The 17317-nt window shown below is 38.1% G+C and overlaps 1 protein-coding gene across 6 annotated transcripts in view; it reads left to right on the top strand.

Annotated features, from left to right (window-relative positions):
* Window positions 1–17317, top strand: part of HDAC5 (histone deacetylase 5) — a 162465-nt gene that overhangs the window by 38501 nt on the left and 106647 nt on the right. For 3 of the 6 annotated variants that reach the window (XM_087713641.1, XM_087713640.1, XM_087713642.1), the window contains 2 exons: window positions 455–526; window positions 3349–3421. In XM_087713641.1, the coding sequence (XP_087569767.1) occupies window positions 455–526; window positions 3349–3421 (145 nt within the window). Of the gene's footprint in view, window positions 1–360; window positions 527–3265; window positions 3422–17317 lie in introns of those variants that run through there. The other 3 variants (XM_087713644.1, XM_087713643.1, XM_014072546.2) reach the window with 3 other exon arrangements.

Here is a 17317-nt window from a genome sequence, read left to right as displayed (position 1 = left end):
GCCTGTTCCTGTGTCTTGCAAGTCCTGTCCCTTTCAATCTGGTGTGGATGAAACAATTTTCACCTCTGCTGCTATCTTCTTGAAAGGAGATTTTTATCTGCAAGTATTTTTGTTTTCTCTCCTGACAGCTTTGATTTAGTCTTGGAGATTTCCTTGTCATCACACCACACCATTGCTGTGAAACAATTTAACTTTTTCAAGGATAGTCTTCTCCAAGGAGGATGGATGCCTGCATGGTTGCAGCTGTTTTAGGAGAATGTTGGATGGTTTGAGTTGACAGTCTAGCATAACAAGATACACCCCTTTAGTTGGGCAATGGATTGTCATCAAGGCAAACTGAAGTGGAATAACGACAGAGCATAATTGTTCTTTGGCATGCTTCTTGTATCCTCAGTGTGGGGACTGCCAGAGATGTTGCAGACAATTTACGAAACTGAATCATGTTTCTCTTCAGATGGAGTTTCTGGACGTGAGCCATCGTTGGAACTCCTGTCACGGGCACAGATCCACGCCATACCTGTGCCAGGTAAGCCTTATGCAAATCTGTGAAATCTGTCTTTAAACTAACTAAGGTTAAAACAATCAAATAAGTAGTTAGTTTCTGATCTGAGTGGCTGGGGTGTTTAGCTCATAGAAGGATGCCGATAAACAGTGGCATCTGAGTTTGCAGCAAAGGGACATGGCATTTCATAAAATTAGGCCCATATGAGACAGATGGTAGATCAGATGTGCAAATATTGCTTGTTCCTTGAAATAATATATAGAACTCTTCGGTGTGTTGCTATTCTTAGTTATATGTTTTCACATTTCCTTGTTGAAAGTAATTAAAGATTGTGATAATGATTTAATTTGAATGAAGCCTGAGCCAAGAATTTAGCCATAGAATATAAGCAACAAAAAGTGTTCCAGTAATAGGAAGAGTCATGGCTTTTCAACATTGAAGAACTGCAGAAAGAAAATTGGGTGCTGACTTTCTTAGCAAAGTTGAGGCCCAACATTTTTTTTTAAAATCCATTAGTAGAATTGTGTCTTCCAATGTTCCACCTCACAATTTGTTTTCAGTGTTTTGCTCATTACTGAAATAACTCAGTAAAAAAAATCTTCATTTGTGTAGGCTCTTATTATTACATATAGTTATATTAATATTATATATTCCATGGACAAGGCTTATGGTTAAGTACAAAATGTTTAAAATGTCATGCTCAGCAAACAGAATTTGAGGTTACCCTCCCTTTTTAAAATTAAATAGAAATGAAAATTACTTTACTGATTTGAATATCTTCTGGTTAATTCATTCCTTTGACTGAGATTTGCAGGATATATAAATTTGATCCCACATTGATTCCAGTATTTTTCACATAAGGCTTAATCAGCAAAGATAGGAAAATAAACAAAAAAGGATGTTCTACTTGTTGAGTTTTTTTAAATAGGTGCATTTTGATTCAAAATGACAAAACATCTCAATCCCATTTAGAACCTTATTTTGGTTCCTTGTGTCTTTTCCTCGTAAGTTGTATTCTGTCAACTATAAAAGTAGAAACGTGTTCTTTCACAAATATTAGTTAATCTGCATACATTATTTATTTTGAATTTTGTCCTACCCTTTTAATGCATTCATATCACTCACAGATTGAATTAATTTGTTTGAGGTGTCCTGCAGCAAGCTGAAAACTATTTGAAATAAATTAGGTGTAGTGAAAAAGACAAATCCATTTTGTATTGCAAAACTTGGAATGTCTAAACCATAGCACAGATTGGGACTAAATTTCATTCTGTGAAGTAATTAGCCCTTGCTTGATCTACTTATGCTTATACTGCTTTGAGCCCCAAATCTCCCAAAGTACTTAGCACTAAAATGCTTTCTAAAGCACCATTTTTGGGGAGACCCATGAGGAATTCTTCTGCAGCTGCCTGCTTTTAAACATAGGAAATGTACTTGACCATCAATATATTGTATAGATACACTCTAAACTTTTGCCTATGAATTTGGATCTGTTTATTCTTCAAATACTTTTTATGTTCTCCAAGTATGGTAGATTTGTACATTGGTAAATGCTTGCTTGCTTATTTATTTATCGAATGCCATAAGATCAAAAGCCCTTTTAAAACTAACTTCATTGATAAACAATGATCATCAGCAATGCAACCCAACAATAATATTTAACCAAGAGAGTTTTAATATTTAAAACATAACTGACATAATTGATTTTCAGAAATCACAATGAAGAAGGCAATAAAAAATAAATGGATCTTCAATGCTTTCTTGTTTGGGGAGATACTGTACTTGTTTCTGTATTCAACCACCTTTGGTGGAGAAAGGCAGATGTGGGCAGCACAAAATATTTATAGTTCAAAATTATTGGAAGTTTTACAACTTCAAACCTTTACATTGGAGTTAGAAATGTAGTATTAGTGTCATGTGATCTAGATATCTAGTTGGTCTAATTGGGTGGCTCCAAATCATCTTTCAAGGCAAAGTTACATGAAATGCGTAATGGTAAACCTAATCATTGTACATAGATAATTGAGATAATGTCTTCCATTGACAAGTCTACTCTATAGCATCAGCTTTTTTCAGTTGTTATAGATTTCAGAGAACCTCCACATTGGAACAGTGCAATCCTGTCTAATCAATCAAAAGATCGATTGATTGATTGATTGATCTTATCTAAGATTAGTTGTTAACATTCAGAGGTAGAAGGTTTTTTTTGACATGAAGTTCAATTAATTGACCTTTTAATTTTTACCAAATTGCCATTCTGTATGATTTCTGAAGTAAACATGGGAGAATTGACATCTGCTAGAAATCCTTTAGATGTAATTTGTTAGGATGGACTATTGACTGAGAACACTCATGGATTTTTCCTAGCTCAGTTACACCTATTATTGGAGTTAAAAGAAAATTTCCTTACTCTTGGACAATTTTGTAGGCATTGTAGTTATTTCATATATGGTTGTATAGTAAACTATAGAGTCGTAACGGTACAGTATTTAAGGTACTGAACTATGATTAGGCAAGTTCCATCATAGTGATTTTCTACATTTCCATTATAGTGATTTTGAGCAAATCTTTTTTTTCCAGCAAGCCTAATCCCCAAGAAGATCGATATGGGAAAAAATGGATACATCATATCCTATCTTGAGATTTTGAATGAAGGATAGATACAAATCTAGCAATAATATATATATATATGTTGTGCATATTTCTGCGTTTACACTTTATATTATTCTGGAATGTACTGATATAAAATTAATTTTGTTGCAGCCATCATGATCTACATGATCAAGTTCAACAATGGAAAATATTGCCCAGGATGCTTATATAATAATCTTCCTTGGTGATTTCAGGATTGGTCTACACACAAGGCAAAATGCAGTGGGAATGAGACAGTAGAATGGACTGTGCCACTTCAGAGTACAGGTGGGAGTTCACATTTCTGAATGCATTTTAAAATCAAATGCAAAACCCAAGCTTTCCTTTCAAGTAGGAAACTTAACAGAACAAGAAATAGAATGGCCAAGAACTTCCCTATGTGATAATTTCTTACTTGTAAGATTTATTCTGTGTAGAGTAGCATCCAAAAATGTAACCTCCACCTGCAGTCTGAAATAATAAAATCAGAGGAAATACAATCCTTCAGTATGATGGCACTCAATGTGAACTGGACTAAAGTCTTGAAATTCATATTGATCTGATAGAATAAGGAATACAGTACAAACTGAACACTGCAAAGAGGGAATCACTGGTAATATATATTTTTAGGGGTTTGACATGACATCCCAGGGAAAGAGACAAAGCTGAAGCATTTAACAGTAAACATTGTTAGTTCATTGTTTTTTCATATAGCCTTGTTCTGGTCTAAATCAGAACCAGTTCTGAGTTGATCAAATATAATCAGTGGCACTTTTGTTTGATAATTTATTGTTTTAAAATCAAAAGAAGAAAATTAGATTATTAGAATGCTTCATTGTTTCTCCAGCATAGCTGGCAATATCATAGTTATGGTAGATCAAGAATGTTCTCCTATTGAATCTCTCCATTGATGTATCACTTTGGTGTAATTGCAGTAGCTACACCAAAGTTATACACCAATGATAGATACATTGATGTAGTTGGAGTATCTGGTATATGCAGTGTTATGGAGACAGACGTGGCCATTGTGATACTATGGAATTACAATCATCTAGAATAGGAAAGAGTTAAATGGGGCAAATAAACAGCCAAGAAGAAAGGTCAAGTTTTGGCTTTGGCTTACTTTAGCTTAGTTAGAAGACTAAACAGGATATATTGGTGGTTTCATTGAAACAGTTGGCAGGCTGTACTGGAAGAAGGTAGGTTGCATAGTTCATTGAAGACAGAATGAAAAAACAGGGCGATTTTTTCCCAACACGAATAAGAAAAATTCACTAATTTCTTCTCCTAAAGGATAATACGGTATAGCTCATCTACTATTGAGATATTGACCAGTCTCCATGCCTGGGTTCCTGATTCTCACAGCTAATCTGATACTGGAGACCTCTGAGCTACAAGATTTCAAGCTGTATGCCTTAGGGCTGACATCTAAGGCATACAGTGCAACAAGATGATTGGGGCAATACCCCACAAAGCCAAGGGGATGCATTTGAAATTGTAGGGGGTCTGTGGAAGTAGATAAGGCTCTCTGTAGAACACTCTACTTGGCTATAGCAATATGTTTGGTTGGATTTATGAGGTGATTTTTAAAAAATTATATTGCGTAGCTTAAAGGAATAGAAAGAATGAGGAATAAAAAGACAAAAGCAGAACGAAAAAGAGAACATAAGTAAAAAATTATGATGGAAAATTTGGTGACAGTCTCCTAGTCCATTCTTTTTCTCAAACCATTAATCATTACTTAAATATTTATGCTATGCTTTTGATATGCAATATTAAGCACTGGGAATTTTTGCTTATATCTGTTTAAATAATTTCATCTGTTATTTTTAATTAGTTTCTTGACTCTTTTCCTAGAAACCACATGCCAGATGTCTAAATCCGCTTTGCTGTGTAACATGATGTATATCTGGGAGATATTCTTATTTAAATTTGGTTAAACTTGTATTATGACTATATATTGTCATGTTTTGTTTTGTCATGCAACACTATTCCCCAGCATCGGTCTCTCAGTCTTACAATGAATGTTTCACTTTGTGGTGGAAGAGAGGTGTCAGACTTTTTGAAGGAAGTTGATTATTTCTGAATATATCAAAATGCAGTTGTTTTGGACTCCAACCTTTTGCTTTGGGAGAGATGTTAGATAAGACGGTGGGACTCCAGCTACAGAGGAGCCTAAATAAAACTTATCCCTTCTGGATAAGTTTAGAACGGGATTTGGTTCCAAGAACTGCATTGATTGCTCTTGTAGATAGCAGTTCGACTTATATACCGCTTCATAGGGCTTTCAGCCCTCTCTAAGTGGTTTACAGAGTCAGCATATTGCCCCCAACAATCTGGGTCCTCATTTTACCCACCTCGGAAGGATGGAAGGCTGAGTCAACCCTGAGCCGGTGAGATTTGAACAGCCAAACTGCAGAACTGCAGTCAGCTGAAGGACCTACCTTGGGAACAGGATGGGCAGACTGCACCGTTCCTGTTTCATACCACATAAACTACGGTATTATCGTGGATCATCTGCAATTATTGGAGTTAGGGAGCCACATTTTATATGGTTCTATTCAAGATTTGTGAACACCTAAAAATGAACATAGGTGATCAATAGAAGCCAACATAGGTTTGTTAAAAACAAGTCACACCAGACAAATCTTACAGCCTTATATGATAAAGTGACTAAATTAGTAGACCAAGTAATTGTTGTGATAAAGTATAATTAGATTTCAGTAAGGCATTTGAAAAATAGACCAAATGTACTTTTTTGTAACATAGAATAATGTAGGATAGACAGTAACACTACCACATGAATCTGCAGTTGTCTAACTAACCATAATTAATATGTAGTCCTCAATAGAACTACATCTGAATGGAGGAAAGCATGAAGTGAGGCACCTCAATGTTCTGTCCTGGGCCCAATGCTTTTAAGCATCTTCACAAATGACCTAAGATAGATGAGATGATTGAAGGGTGCTCGTCAAGTTTGTGGATGATGCAAAAGCTGGTGGGGGGGGGGATTGCTGTCACAAGATAGTCTACATTTTCAGGAAGATATAGACAAATTTGAGCATTGGGCCTTACTGTCAACATGCAAACCCAAGGTGAGAAAAGTAAAGGCCTGCATTTAGGTAGAAAAACCAGATACACAGGTACATGATAGGTAATGCCTGGTTCAACAATATTGCCTGTAAGAGGCATCTAGGTTCTGATTGATCACATCTTAGGTTTGAATGAACAAATACGTTGCATCTACAGAAAAGGCTAACATAGTCCTGTATCATAGAAGGATAACATCAAGATCATGGGAAATGACAGCATATTCCACACCACACTGGTGAAACCACATTTGGAATACTATGTCCAGTTCTGGTCACCACAATGCAAAAAGGCAGAGGCAGAGAAGAGCAACAAAGATGATAAAGGATCTGGAGACTAAATCCCATGAAGAATGACTAAAACTTAAGTCATTCTAGACTAGAAACTTAAGTATGTTTAGCTGAGAAGACTGAGGGAAGACATGATAGCAATCTTCAAATACTTGAATGGCTACCAGAGGGAAGAGGGGCATCTGTTTATTTTCCACAGCACTTGAGAGTAGAACAAGAAGCAATGGGTGGAAAGAAGATCAACCTGGAAATAAGAAGGAGTTTCTTGACACTATGAACTATTAAGCAGTAGAATAACTTGCTTCCTGAAGTTGTGGGTACTCAGTCACTGGAGGTTTTCAAGAAAAGATTGGGAAACCATTTATATGTTGGTATGAAGACTCAAGGTAGGGGTTGAACTGGAAGAAGCCCCATGATTCTATTTCTTTCAGAGTTGTGCTTACAGTTAGTAGTTTTAAGAGCAGGAGGAGTTGAGCCCATGATTGCTCTAGGGCTCATCTCTCTCCCTCATGTTACTTAATAACTTTATGAAACCTCTTGTTGAGATTACCTGGGATGAGGTATCATCAGTACAATACAACGATATGTCAGGCTGAACTGCAGAATCAATCAATCAGAATAGAGCTGGAAGAGGATCTTCTAGTCCACCTCCCTGTTCAATCAGGAGATCCTATGTCATTTCAAACAAGTGGCTGTCCAGTCCCTTCTTTAAAAATTCCAGTAATGAAACACCTACAACTTCTGATGGCAAACTGTTCATTGGTTAATTGTCCTCATTGTTAGGAAGTTTATCTTTAATTCCAGGTTGCTTCTCTCCTAGAAGAGAGAAGAGAAGAGAAGAACAGTTGGAAGGGACCTTGGAGGTCTTCTTCCAACCCCCTGATTAGTTTCCATCCATTGTTTCTTGTCCTGCCTCTGATGCTTTGTAAAATATGTTGAGTCCCCTCCTCTTCATGACAACAAATTAACCAGTGGAACAGCTTGCCTTCAGAAATTCTGAACCTCACTGGAGGTTTTTAAGAAAAAACTAAACAGTCACTCGTCTGAAATGGCATAGGATCTTATGCTTGAGCAGGGGGTTGGACTAGAAGAAGTTCTTATTTTGTGTCTGGAGGCTATGAGAGATTAGAAGAAATAAAGCAATCTTAAATTGAATCCCAGTAAGATGGATTCATAAGAGGAAAATAATCTGATTCTATCTCAGCTTCTATATTTACTTTGGTTGGAGTGGCGCTTCCTCTGATAAAACATGCTTGCACTTTGGCAGGTTAATTATCATTGTAATCATTTTTGTTGTTTAAAGGATCTCTGACTCCAGAAATATTTTGGTCTTTTACAGTTAAAAAGAAAAAAAAACTAAAGTTTATGGGCAGTAGGTGGAGGCCATGGTCAAGAAATCTTTTCCCAGATTGCTTATCAACACACAATAATGTTCAGGTAGTCCTCACTTAAGAACTAATCATTCAACAACTATTTGAAATTACAACAGTGCTGGACAAATGGCAGTTAAGACAAGTCCTTGAAACTACAGCCATTGCAATGCCCCTCACAGTCATGCAATTAAAATTAAGATTTTTGACAACTTGCCCGTATTTATGACTACAGCGTGCATTGCCCTTGTTCCTACTGCCTCTTTCTTTCAGCTTTGCCCTTTGGGCCACCTTGCACTTGTAGGAAGCCAGCCCTCCCCAAGGAGAAAATAACTGGAGAACTCCCATTCCCCCACTTTTCCCAAAGTAGGAAGAAAGCCCCCCTCCCCTTAACAAGAGCCAACTCTCATGATCCCACTAATATGAAATCGCCCTGAGCAGCAATAAGCAAAAGTGCCCGTGAATAGGAAACTTTGTATCTATTCATAAAGGCAGAACAAGCTTTATAAATGGAAACTTAGTAGCTGGACCGCTCCATTCATAAACAAAAGTGATCCTGGCTGCAACCTATTCATAAGCAAAGCACTGCCTGCTACAGCCATTACAGCTGAAACTTGGTAGATTAAATATCTAAAAACAATGCCACTCAAATTTGCATCCATCCACCTGACCTCAATAGCAATAGCAATAGCAGTTAGATTTATATACCGCTTCATAGGTCTTTCAGCCCTCTAAGCGGTTTACAGAGTCAGCATATTGCCCCCAACAACAATCCGGCTCCTCATTTTACCCACCTCGGAAGGATGGAAGGCTGAGTCAACCCTGAGATGGTGAGATTTGAACAGCTGAACTGCAGAACTGCAGTCAGCTGAAGTAGCCTGCAGTGCTGCATTTAACCACTGGGCCACCTCGGCTCAAGGCCCGGGCATGACCTTCCAGCCACAATAAAAACAATTAGAATATCCAAAGATGCACACTTGAAGCCTATTGCCCAACAAGCCCAGAAATCTCAATCACAGAGTCCCAAAACTATATAAAAGTCTGTCCACTTACCAGAACAAAGGGCTAGCTGACCCGGAACCTAGTGCTGTTGTTGCTACAGTATCTGCTACAGTATCTACAGTACAGTATCTTCTGAAATAAAGCACCTCCTTTCCCAGAAGCTTGCTTCTTGGTTTCTCATTCCGTTCGTTGTACTGATATCATCCAGCCTAGAAAAGAACAAACTGGACCTTTTTCTTCCAGCAATTTGGCAACCATGGCAAGACTCCCAGCTAACCTAGTCAATGGACCGGGCCCGGGTAAGTCACCACCTGGCCAGCAACAGACCACTTTCATCTGTGGGTGAGCTTCCCGGATCCTGCCCAGATGGCAAAGGGTAATAAAGGGAGTTTATTTTGAGTCTTGTGCTCAATAGCTGCTTGGGAAGGAGGTGAGTACCACTAAATTTAAATCTTGTGGAAAACCCCAGGGGAATAAGGGATGTTTGTGTGAGTGAGTAGATGGTCCCCCCTCCCAGTCACAGCTGGATTCTACATCCTCTGTGCCATTCCTAGCCGCACCCAGGCCTGTTGCTAGTCCCACTGGAGTGTGATCAACAGTCTCTGGAAAGCAAGAGGGTTTGGCCAGGATGTGGGACCTTCTTTTTTTAAAAAAAGTTTTTTATTGTTTTAATTGAACAAAAACACAAAAAAAGAATCATCCTTCATTACATCTTGTAGAAAGCGTGTTGATTGGTTACAAATACATTTTGTGCGTTTCTTCCACAATCATTACTTATACTTCATTCATATTGAATTGTACATTTTAAATCAAAAATCTTTATGTGTTTTACTATCAATTCTCATTTAACTACAATTATTTAAACGTGCTTTTACCTGAAATTTGTATTTAATGACACAACCACCTACTGGCATTCATTTGCAATTTCAATAAACCTCCAATAACATTACACCTTTATAACATATTCTGAAAAAAATCAATTAATAAGATATCTAAGCATTTCCCCCCCTTTCTCCCAACTCACTATTTAAAGCTTGTATCCAATTTGCTTTCACCAATACATGTATATATCATTAAACATTATCCATTAACATTTCCTTGTTATTGTTGTAGTTAGCTAAAAATTATTTACTATTTATATCACATCTCCTCTCATCAGACCCAAAAGAAATTACACTTTTATAACAAGATCTAAACAAAAAATTATTAATAAAATTTATAGGTCTTTTCCCCAAGTCCAATTTACAATTTATATTCAAGTTACTTTTGCTAGTTAAGGTTATCATTTCATTATTGTTATCATGGTTAATTATATGTTAATGAATAAACATTTAATAACAATCTAAAACAATCTACAAAAATACTGAAATTCCTACATATTAATCACCAAAAATTAACTAACTTTTTATCATCAACTTTCATTATCAACCTGTATCTTTCCAGTGGCAAAACAGTCTTATCTCTCTTGCCAGTTGTTGTGTCAATTCTCTTTTTAACTCCTTTATAAAAGTTTTTATAAACTTCTCTCCGCACTTTATTGCTTGAAAGATCTCTCAGATAATCTCGTTGCCTTTGAATTGTTATTGAAATTAGCTTGTCTTTGGTTGTCAGACTTATTTCTGAAAAGGTTTCTCTTCTTAACTCCATCATTATCACCCTTTTTTTCCCTCCTGTATCTTGAAATCTGGGATAAAGCTCCAAATTGTCAAATTCACTTTCCCATCTTCCCTTTTTTCCATTCCATGTTTGCTCCATTAATACGTTTATCTATTGTCTTGTCATTATCTTCTATATTTTCATTCTCTTCTTTAATTTTGGGGGCTCCAACCCCATCATCTTTTGCTGTGAGAGACTATAGTCTATCCAACTTCTTCTCAAATCTCCCAAATCCTTCCAATATATTTTGAATTCCAGCCAGGATATTTCAAAATTTTAAGGTTTCCTTATCTCCATATTGATCCATTTTTCCAAAAAAAGGAGAGAAAAAGAAAAAAGGAATCTGATAGCCACTGCCACTCTAGCCTTCCAAGCCACTTTTGTGTGTGTGTGTGTGTGTGTGTATGTGTATGTGTATGTATACATGTGTGTGTGTGTGTGTGTGTGTGTGTGTGTGTGTATGTATGTATATATGTATGTAAGTTCACTTAAGCACAAGTTCTTTTGTACTCTTCAAAGAAGAAGGGTTCTATCTTTTTCTTTCCTTTTCCTTCCCTTGCCAAAATATTTTTCAAAAGCACCTGCGAAAACAATTTGTGCCCTTGGCTCTTTATCAGATTTTGTAAGCAAGTTGCAAACCCTTTAGTTACAAAGTCAGTGAGATCAAAGAAGAAAGAACAAAAGATACATTGTTTCAAAAAAACTGTAGACTCTGACTTCCGAGTGGCAGATTCCACTTTTTCATACTTGTCTCAAGCTTATGGAAAACAAAGGTCTTTAATTGTCTTTAATGGAATTTAATAACAAATGGTAGGAAGAATTGTTAAAATAAAAAAGAAGGTTTTAGTTCAAGTGAAAAAATAAAGTGACAAAGAATAGAGGGGCAAAAATCAATCCATTCACTTTAAGAGGAAAAACAGGAAACATTACGGTCAAAGGACCATGGTAGATGTCATCAGATGAATTTGTATGCCCTATGAGGCCACTTGTATATCTGAGGCCTGCCAAATGCGCCAAGCCAACAATACCTCCTCTAGGAAGACTATACCTAAGGGAGGAAAACCTTCAAACCCCTTACCACTGTTCATCATCGTGTGTGGGCGGGTGTGTGTAGATCCTATTGGGCAAGCTCTGTCAAGAGACCTGCCTATCATGGTCCCAAACCCTTCCCATAACCATTTTCCACCCGAGGACCAGATCCCCCGTGACCTAGGTGTCTACCTGTTTAAACTCCTTTTTGGCTGCCATTCCCCAACACCCTAAAAGATTTAGATCCACACTTGCTGATCCTGGAAGGGGGAGGGGGATATAGTTCTATCCTCATATCTTGCAGCCCTGCACCAGTGACTCTGCAACTTGTGGAAGCACAGCACTTTAACCCAGACACTACTGCTGGAAGAAGCCCTTTGAGCCTGGAGACTGGATCTGGATAAGATCATTCACCCAGAAATCAACAGTGCAGCCCAAGTGGAATGGAACCTTCTAGATTATTCTAACCACCCACATAGCCGTGAGTATTGTGGAAAGAGACGTCTGGAACCATTGGACTCACTTCAAACTGGCCATCCTTTATCACAATACTGAGCCACAACTGACATGAAGAGTTCCACCCTTGTGACTAAGGAAAGGTCTCAAAACAGACGAGTGGGAGTTAAGAGATTCTTTTTGACATAACAAGGGACTATGGAAGGGACTGCGAGGGCCAGGTGGAAGAACATGATTAAAATGTATCTCATATTTATTTTATAGTTCATGCTGGGGAATATCGGAATATTTGCCATGAGTAATTCTAAATACAACAGACGTCTGCTTAGCAGAAGACAAGTCTGTAAAGGACATTCTGACAACCTGGCCTCAAGACCACAAACCATACGGAACCACACCAAGCTTAGGGGCTTCCAGCTCACTACCACGTATTCCAATATCTGACCTGGAACCCCATGCTGTAGGGTTCCAGGTCAGGTAAAGTCTGAAATAAAAGACGTTCCTTTCCCAGCAGCTTGTTTCTTGCTCTCTCATTCTGTTCGTCGCACCAATCTCATAATCCTGGCTGGAAAAGAACGAACCAAAACTTTTTCTTCCAACACACTCCACTGCCCCTATATATTGTCTGTCCCCTAACTGACCTTTGCCTTCTTCCTGCTGCTTCTGAGATATTCCTGACTGAGGTAACTGCTAGTTTTTTGCAAGATCTTGGAAATCTCTAACTCCAATTAGGACTGTGAAACATGGACTGTTTATCCTCTGTGTGGGGTTGTCTTTAAAAAAAACCACCCCAAATCTGTATTTAATTCAAAATTCTGGCTGATGACCAGAGTGAGATTCTTTAGCAGCATAGCATCTGTGCTGTTTTATGATATTGGTGATTGATAGGCTTTTAAGTCCAATTGAAATTACTGAGATCAGTCTTTAAAACTATATATGACTTGGTGTCAATTCATCTTCAAGATCATCCAGTTTGATTAAATTCTGTTTAACCGGTGGGAAAGGATGCTTAAAATTCCATCCCAAAGAAATGGCTGGCATTCTAAGTAGTGGCCCTGACTTATCCCCTAGGATTAAATATAGCCTCCACCCTTATGGCTTCTTGTAAGGTCATAAAAATAATTTTATTTTCTGATAATCACTTAAATGGCAGTGGAGATTTTGGGCTTTCTTTTTTTTGTGGTTGAGTTTTTAGTTATTTTCAAAAATCATGCTTTGCATCACTTCTGTCCTATATCGTAAATTGAATTCAAGCCCACTTTATTTAAATAAACAAACATTAGTCACTAACAAGCTAAAATCTACTGATTTCAGTAGACCTTTCTTAGAAAACTGGATATTTGCTCTTGGTATTCTGGGCAAAGAGCAGCTATTTGCTCTTACATTCCAGGCTTTAAATCTTTCTGTCATTCTTTGTATTTGCTGATCCTCTCCTCAATCCAGATTCTGACCTCAGAAAATTCAACTTCATGGACAGAATAAGTAGTTGCATTATGTAACTGTTTCGGCTTGATTTCCATAATTCATTCTATATCCTCTGGCAGAATTTCAAAGTACATACCATTTCCCAGCAAGTATTGAAAAAGGGAAGTGATTGAACATTGAGATTAGGTGAGTTGAAGCAATGTTTATAGAATCAATACAGAAAAAAAACCTCAGGAGTCATGCATACATGTGCACCCATTCACACATGCCTTGTTGCTAAAACACTAGTATCATTCTTCTCTCTTCAGGTTTTGGAGCTTTCACTGGACATGGTCTTTTTCTTCAGCCATGGTGGGGAAAAAACTGATTTTAAAATAAAATGAAAAATATTCTCATTCGAAGGCTTTTGGGCCTGTTTCTGAATGACACTCAAGTTTTAAATTACTATTCTGGAACTAACTCGCAATTCAATCATGGAAACACAGAATATATTTAGCCAGCCTTTAGCTTGGTTAGAAATTTAAACAACAGTAATTGAATAATTAATCATTGCAAAGTTAATAGCTGGATTGGAAATTGTTTTTGTCTTGTTGCTGAAAAACCAGGGCTATTTTCATGTTTACATCTTATTGATCTATAGAGAGATGGCTTAGTAGTAATGCTTTCCCCATTCCTTGTTGACTGATAGTTTTACATACCCATTCTACTTACAGCCTATAAGCAAATTAAATACTTTAGCATGAGGGTGGGAGAAGCATGCCAGTGTCTAAGAATATTGGGTGGATATTTTTAGAGCAAAGGTCTAAGCTGCTTACTACTGCCAAACAAATGTTAATCCTTGTCAATATTGCACTAGTATTTTGGGCTCACCTTTTATCTGCAATTCTAGCTTTTTGCCAAGGAGAATCTGGATATAGGGCAAAAGTATGAATCAAACAGTATAATTATGCACTTTGAACTTTTTAAATTGGTTTATTTAGTTATTTATTCTGTGTTCAGTATTAGATTTCTAGGAACTATGTTTTTGTCTCTCTTTCTCCTGATAGGGTGGAAACGAGGAGAACATTTAGGGTGCTTGTTATGAAATCTTGAAAATGGAATAACGTTAAGTCAGGTGGGGGGATCACTAATATTTAAAATAAGCTGCCTAGATTTGTTTGGGCACCTTACAAACATGTTGGCTACATCTTCAATAATCTCATTTTATGTATGTTAGAAGGCAACAACTTCAATGGATACCTCAGAATTATTGCAGATCCCAATTTTTAACCTTCATGAAAAATAGAAAAAAAAATCTACAATAGTTTTTTCAAGGGAGGGACTGTAGTGCATCTCTAGGCACATGCTTTGCCTATATATAGGTTTCTAGGTTATGTTGGGAGATACAGACCCTTCTCTGAAGCCTGGAGAACTGCTGGCAATACAGAAAACACCGGGGGGGGGGGGGAATCTAGGGTAACCAGTACCAATTTATGTAAGTACCAAAGTAGAGGTACAATGAAAAGTGTAATAATTACTTGATAAAAGTCAACTATCTCTTGTCTTCTAGTGACAGGTCTGGATAATGGAAACAAAAACATGCACAAGATAATTGACAAGCAAAGTATACATTTAAATTTGAAATTATATAATTCAATCATATAACTTCCATTTTGCTACCTGTTTCAAAGTTTATTGGTTTTGTTGTTATTCATATTCGCTGTTCATATTGCCCTCCAGTCCCCCATTACAGAATTTCTAGCTGAGAAATTGGTTTGCCTTAGTTATGGTTAAAATATATTTTTCTCTATTTGGGCCTGCACACGCACATACTAGTTCTTATTTTGGGGTCAAACATAACAGAATTATCTTAACATAAAATCATCCCCCACCCCACCCCTACCCACTCCAGTTAAATGCACATAGGGTGCTAGGGTTTGTTTTAAATGAATAAATAGATCTGTGCTGCTCGTTATCTAAATCCTAGTGGAAGTGAGAATCCCCGCCATCTGGAACTGTCCAAAAATGCGAGGCACACAGGCGGCATTGGTCTGTGGCAATCCATGCAGCCTGGAACAGCTGATTGGAGGTATTCCACCCACCAATCAGCTGCTCCTGCTGAATCGGACTGCTGAAGCTGACCAGCCCATTTGCTGTTTGCTATAAGGATGCTAGCCAGATTAATACCGATTAATACCAAGTCAGAGGCAGAATTTTTTTTCCTGTTTTCCTCTCCAAAAATTAGGGTGCGTCTTATACTCCGGTGTGTCTTATACTCCGAAAAATACGGTAGATGGCCAAAAGTTGGTAGAGTTGAAAGAACAATGGATCTCTATAGTACTACAAGAAACTAACTGAAATTTTAGATTAAATTTTAAAATATATTCTAGATGAGGGATGGGGAACCATGACCCTTTTATGACTTGTGGACTTCAACTCCCCGAATTCTTGAGCCAGGAGGGTCATGGTTCCCCACCTCTGATCTAGACCATGTGAAACCTTGTAGCTGAACTTCTAACAGGCTATCAAAGCAAAGTTTGTATTTAAAAACCCACAAAAATCTAATTTCCATGGAGGCAGAAGAGGGACTTGGCTGCTTGAAGAGGCTGGCACAGTGCTAGTGCCACTCGGGATTGCGGAAGCCCTCTTGGAGGGACACCTGCTGTGGGGGTCCAGACCCTTCGCGGGGCTCTAGCATGGCACATGCTCTCCACACTAGACCCCCACGAAGGGCAGAACCAAAAGTGGCATGGTGGACCATTTTTCACCCTGTAGCCTGGGCTGGGCTCCATAGCATCATTGCTCCTTGCACACTGTCTCTTTGCAAAATCAGTTCCATCCTCTCATACAAGGGCATTTAACAATGTGTTGGTTAACGTCACCTTCCACAGCCATTTCCTCCTCCCCTTAAAAAAGGGAAACTCTCTGCAAAGATAGCAGAGTGTTATTCCAAATGCCCCATTTTTGGAATCGGGGAGGGGATCGTGGCACTGCTGTTCCAAAAGCACTTTCCTTCCTGATTTCAAAAATGGGGCGTGCGGCTGGTGCTGCCACCTGCAAATTCCTTCCCATTTCCCAATGCACATTGCAGAGCCATGCAGCATGTGCCCCCGTACGCAGATTCACCTTTTCTTTCCTCCTGGCCAGATCCACTGCAATTCCAAAAACAGGGCGTGTGGAGGCCAAAAAAGTGCATTGCATTTCAGGCATTGGATCTAGCCAGGAAGAAAGAGAAGGTGAATCTGTGGAGGGCTTCCGCGATCCCAAGCAGCACCAGCGCTGGGCCAGCCTCTTTGAGCAGCCAAGTCCCTCTTCTGCCCCCATTAAAATAATCCACCCACCTCACCCTACGCACTCCAGTTAAATGTGTGTAGGTGATAGGGTTTGTTTTAAATGGATAAAAAGATCTGTGCTGCTTGTTATCAAAATCCGAATGAGGATCCCTGCAGTCTGGAGCTGCCCGAAAATGCAACATGCAGAATGGGTGGTTGGGTGGGGCTACATTTGGAGTATAAGGTGCACCCAGATTTTCACCCTCTTTTTTTGGTGGGGTGGAGAATGTGCATCTTTTTTTTAATGAAAAATTTGAAAAAAGAAACTTTTACAAATATTTACTTCCCTCCCCCCAGCCCCCCCAACCTTCTCCCCCCGACTTCCCAGAACCAATACAGGGTATAGATCTTTAACAAAAACATTCTAAGATAAACTTTTAAAAAGTTAATATTAATGTGCATCTTATATTCCAAAAATATGGTATATGCTTTTATCTACCAAGAGTCTTTTCATTTTCAGCCTTTTTATGCTATCTATACATTCTTGTAATCAATTAAAGTTTGCATTATCAAAATCTATTTAGGTCTTTGTGACAGCAGTGGGTGTATCTGGAG

This window comes from Thamnophis sirtalis, unplaced genomic scaffold, assembly GCF_051295495.1.
Source record: "Thamnophis sirtalis isolate CommonGarterSnake01/CBP01778 unplaced genomic scaffold, rThaSir2_p1.2 scaffold_4, whole genome shotgun sequence".
Taxonomy (NCBI): domain Eukaryota; kingdom Metazoa; phylum Chordata; class Lepidosauria; order Squamata; family Natricidae; genus Thamnophis; species Thamnophis sirtalis.
This window is presented reverse-complemented; position numbering and strand designations above follow the sequence as displayed.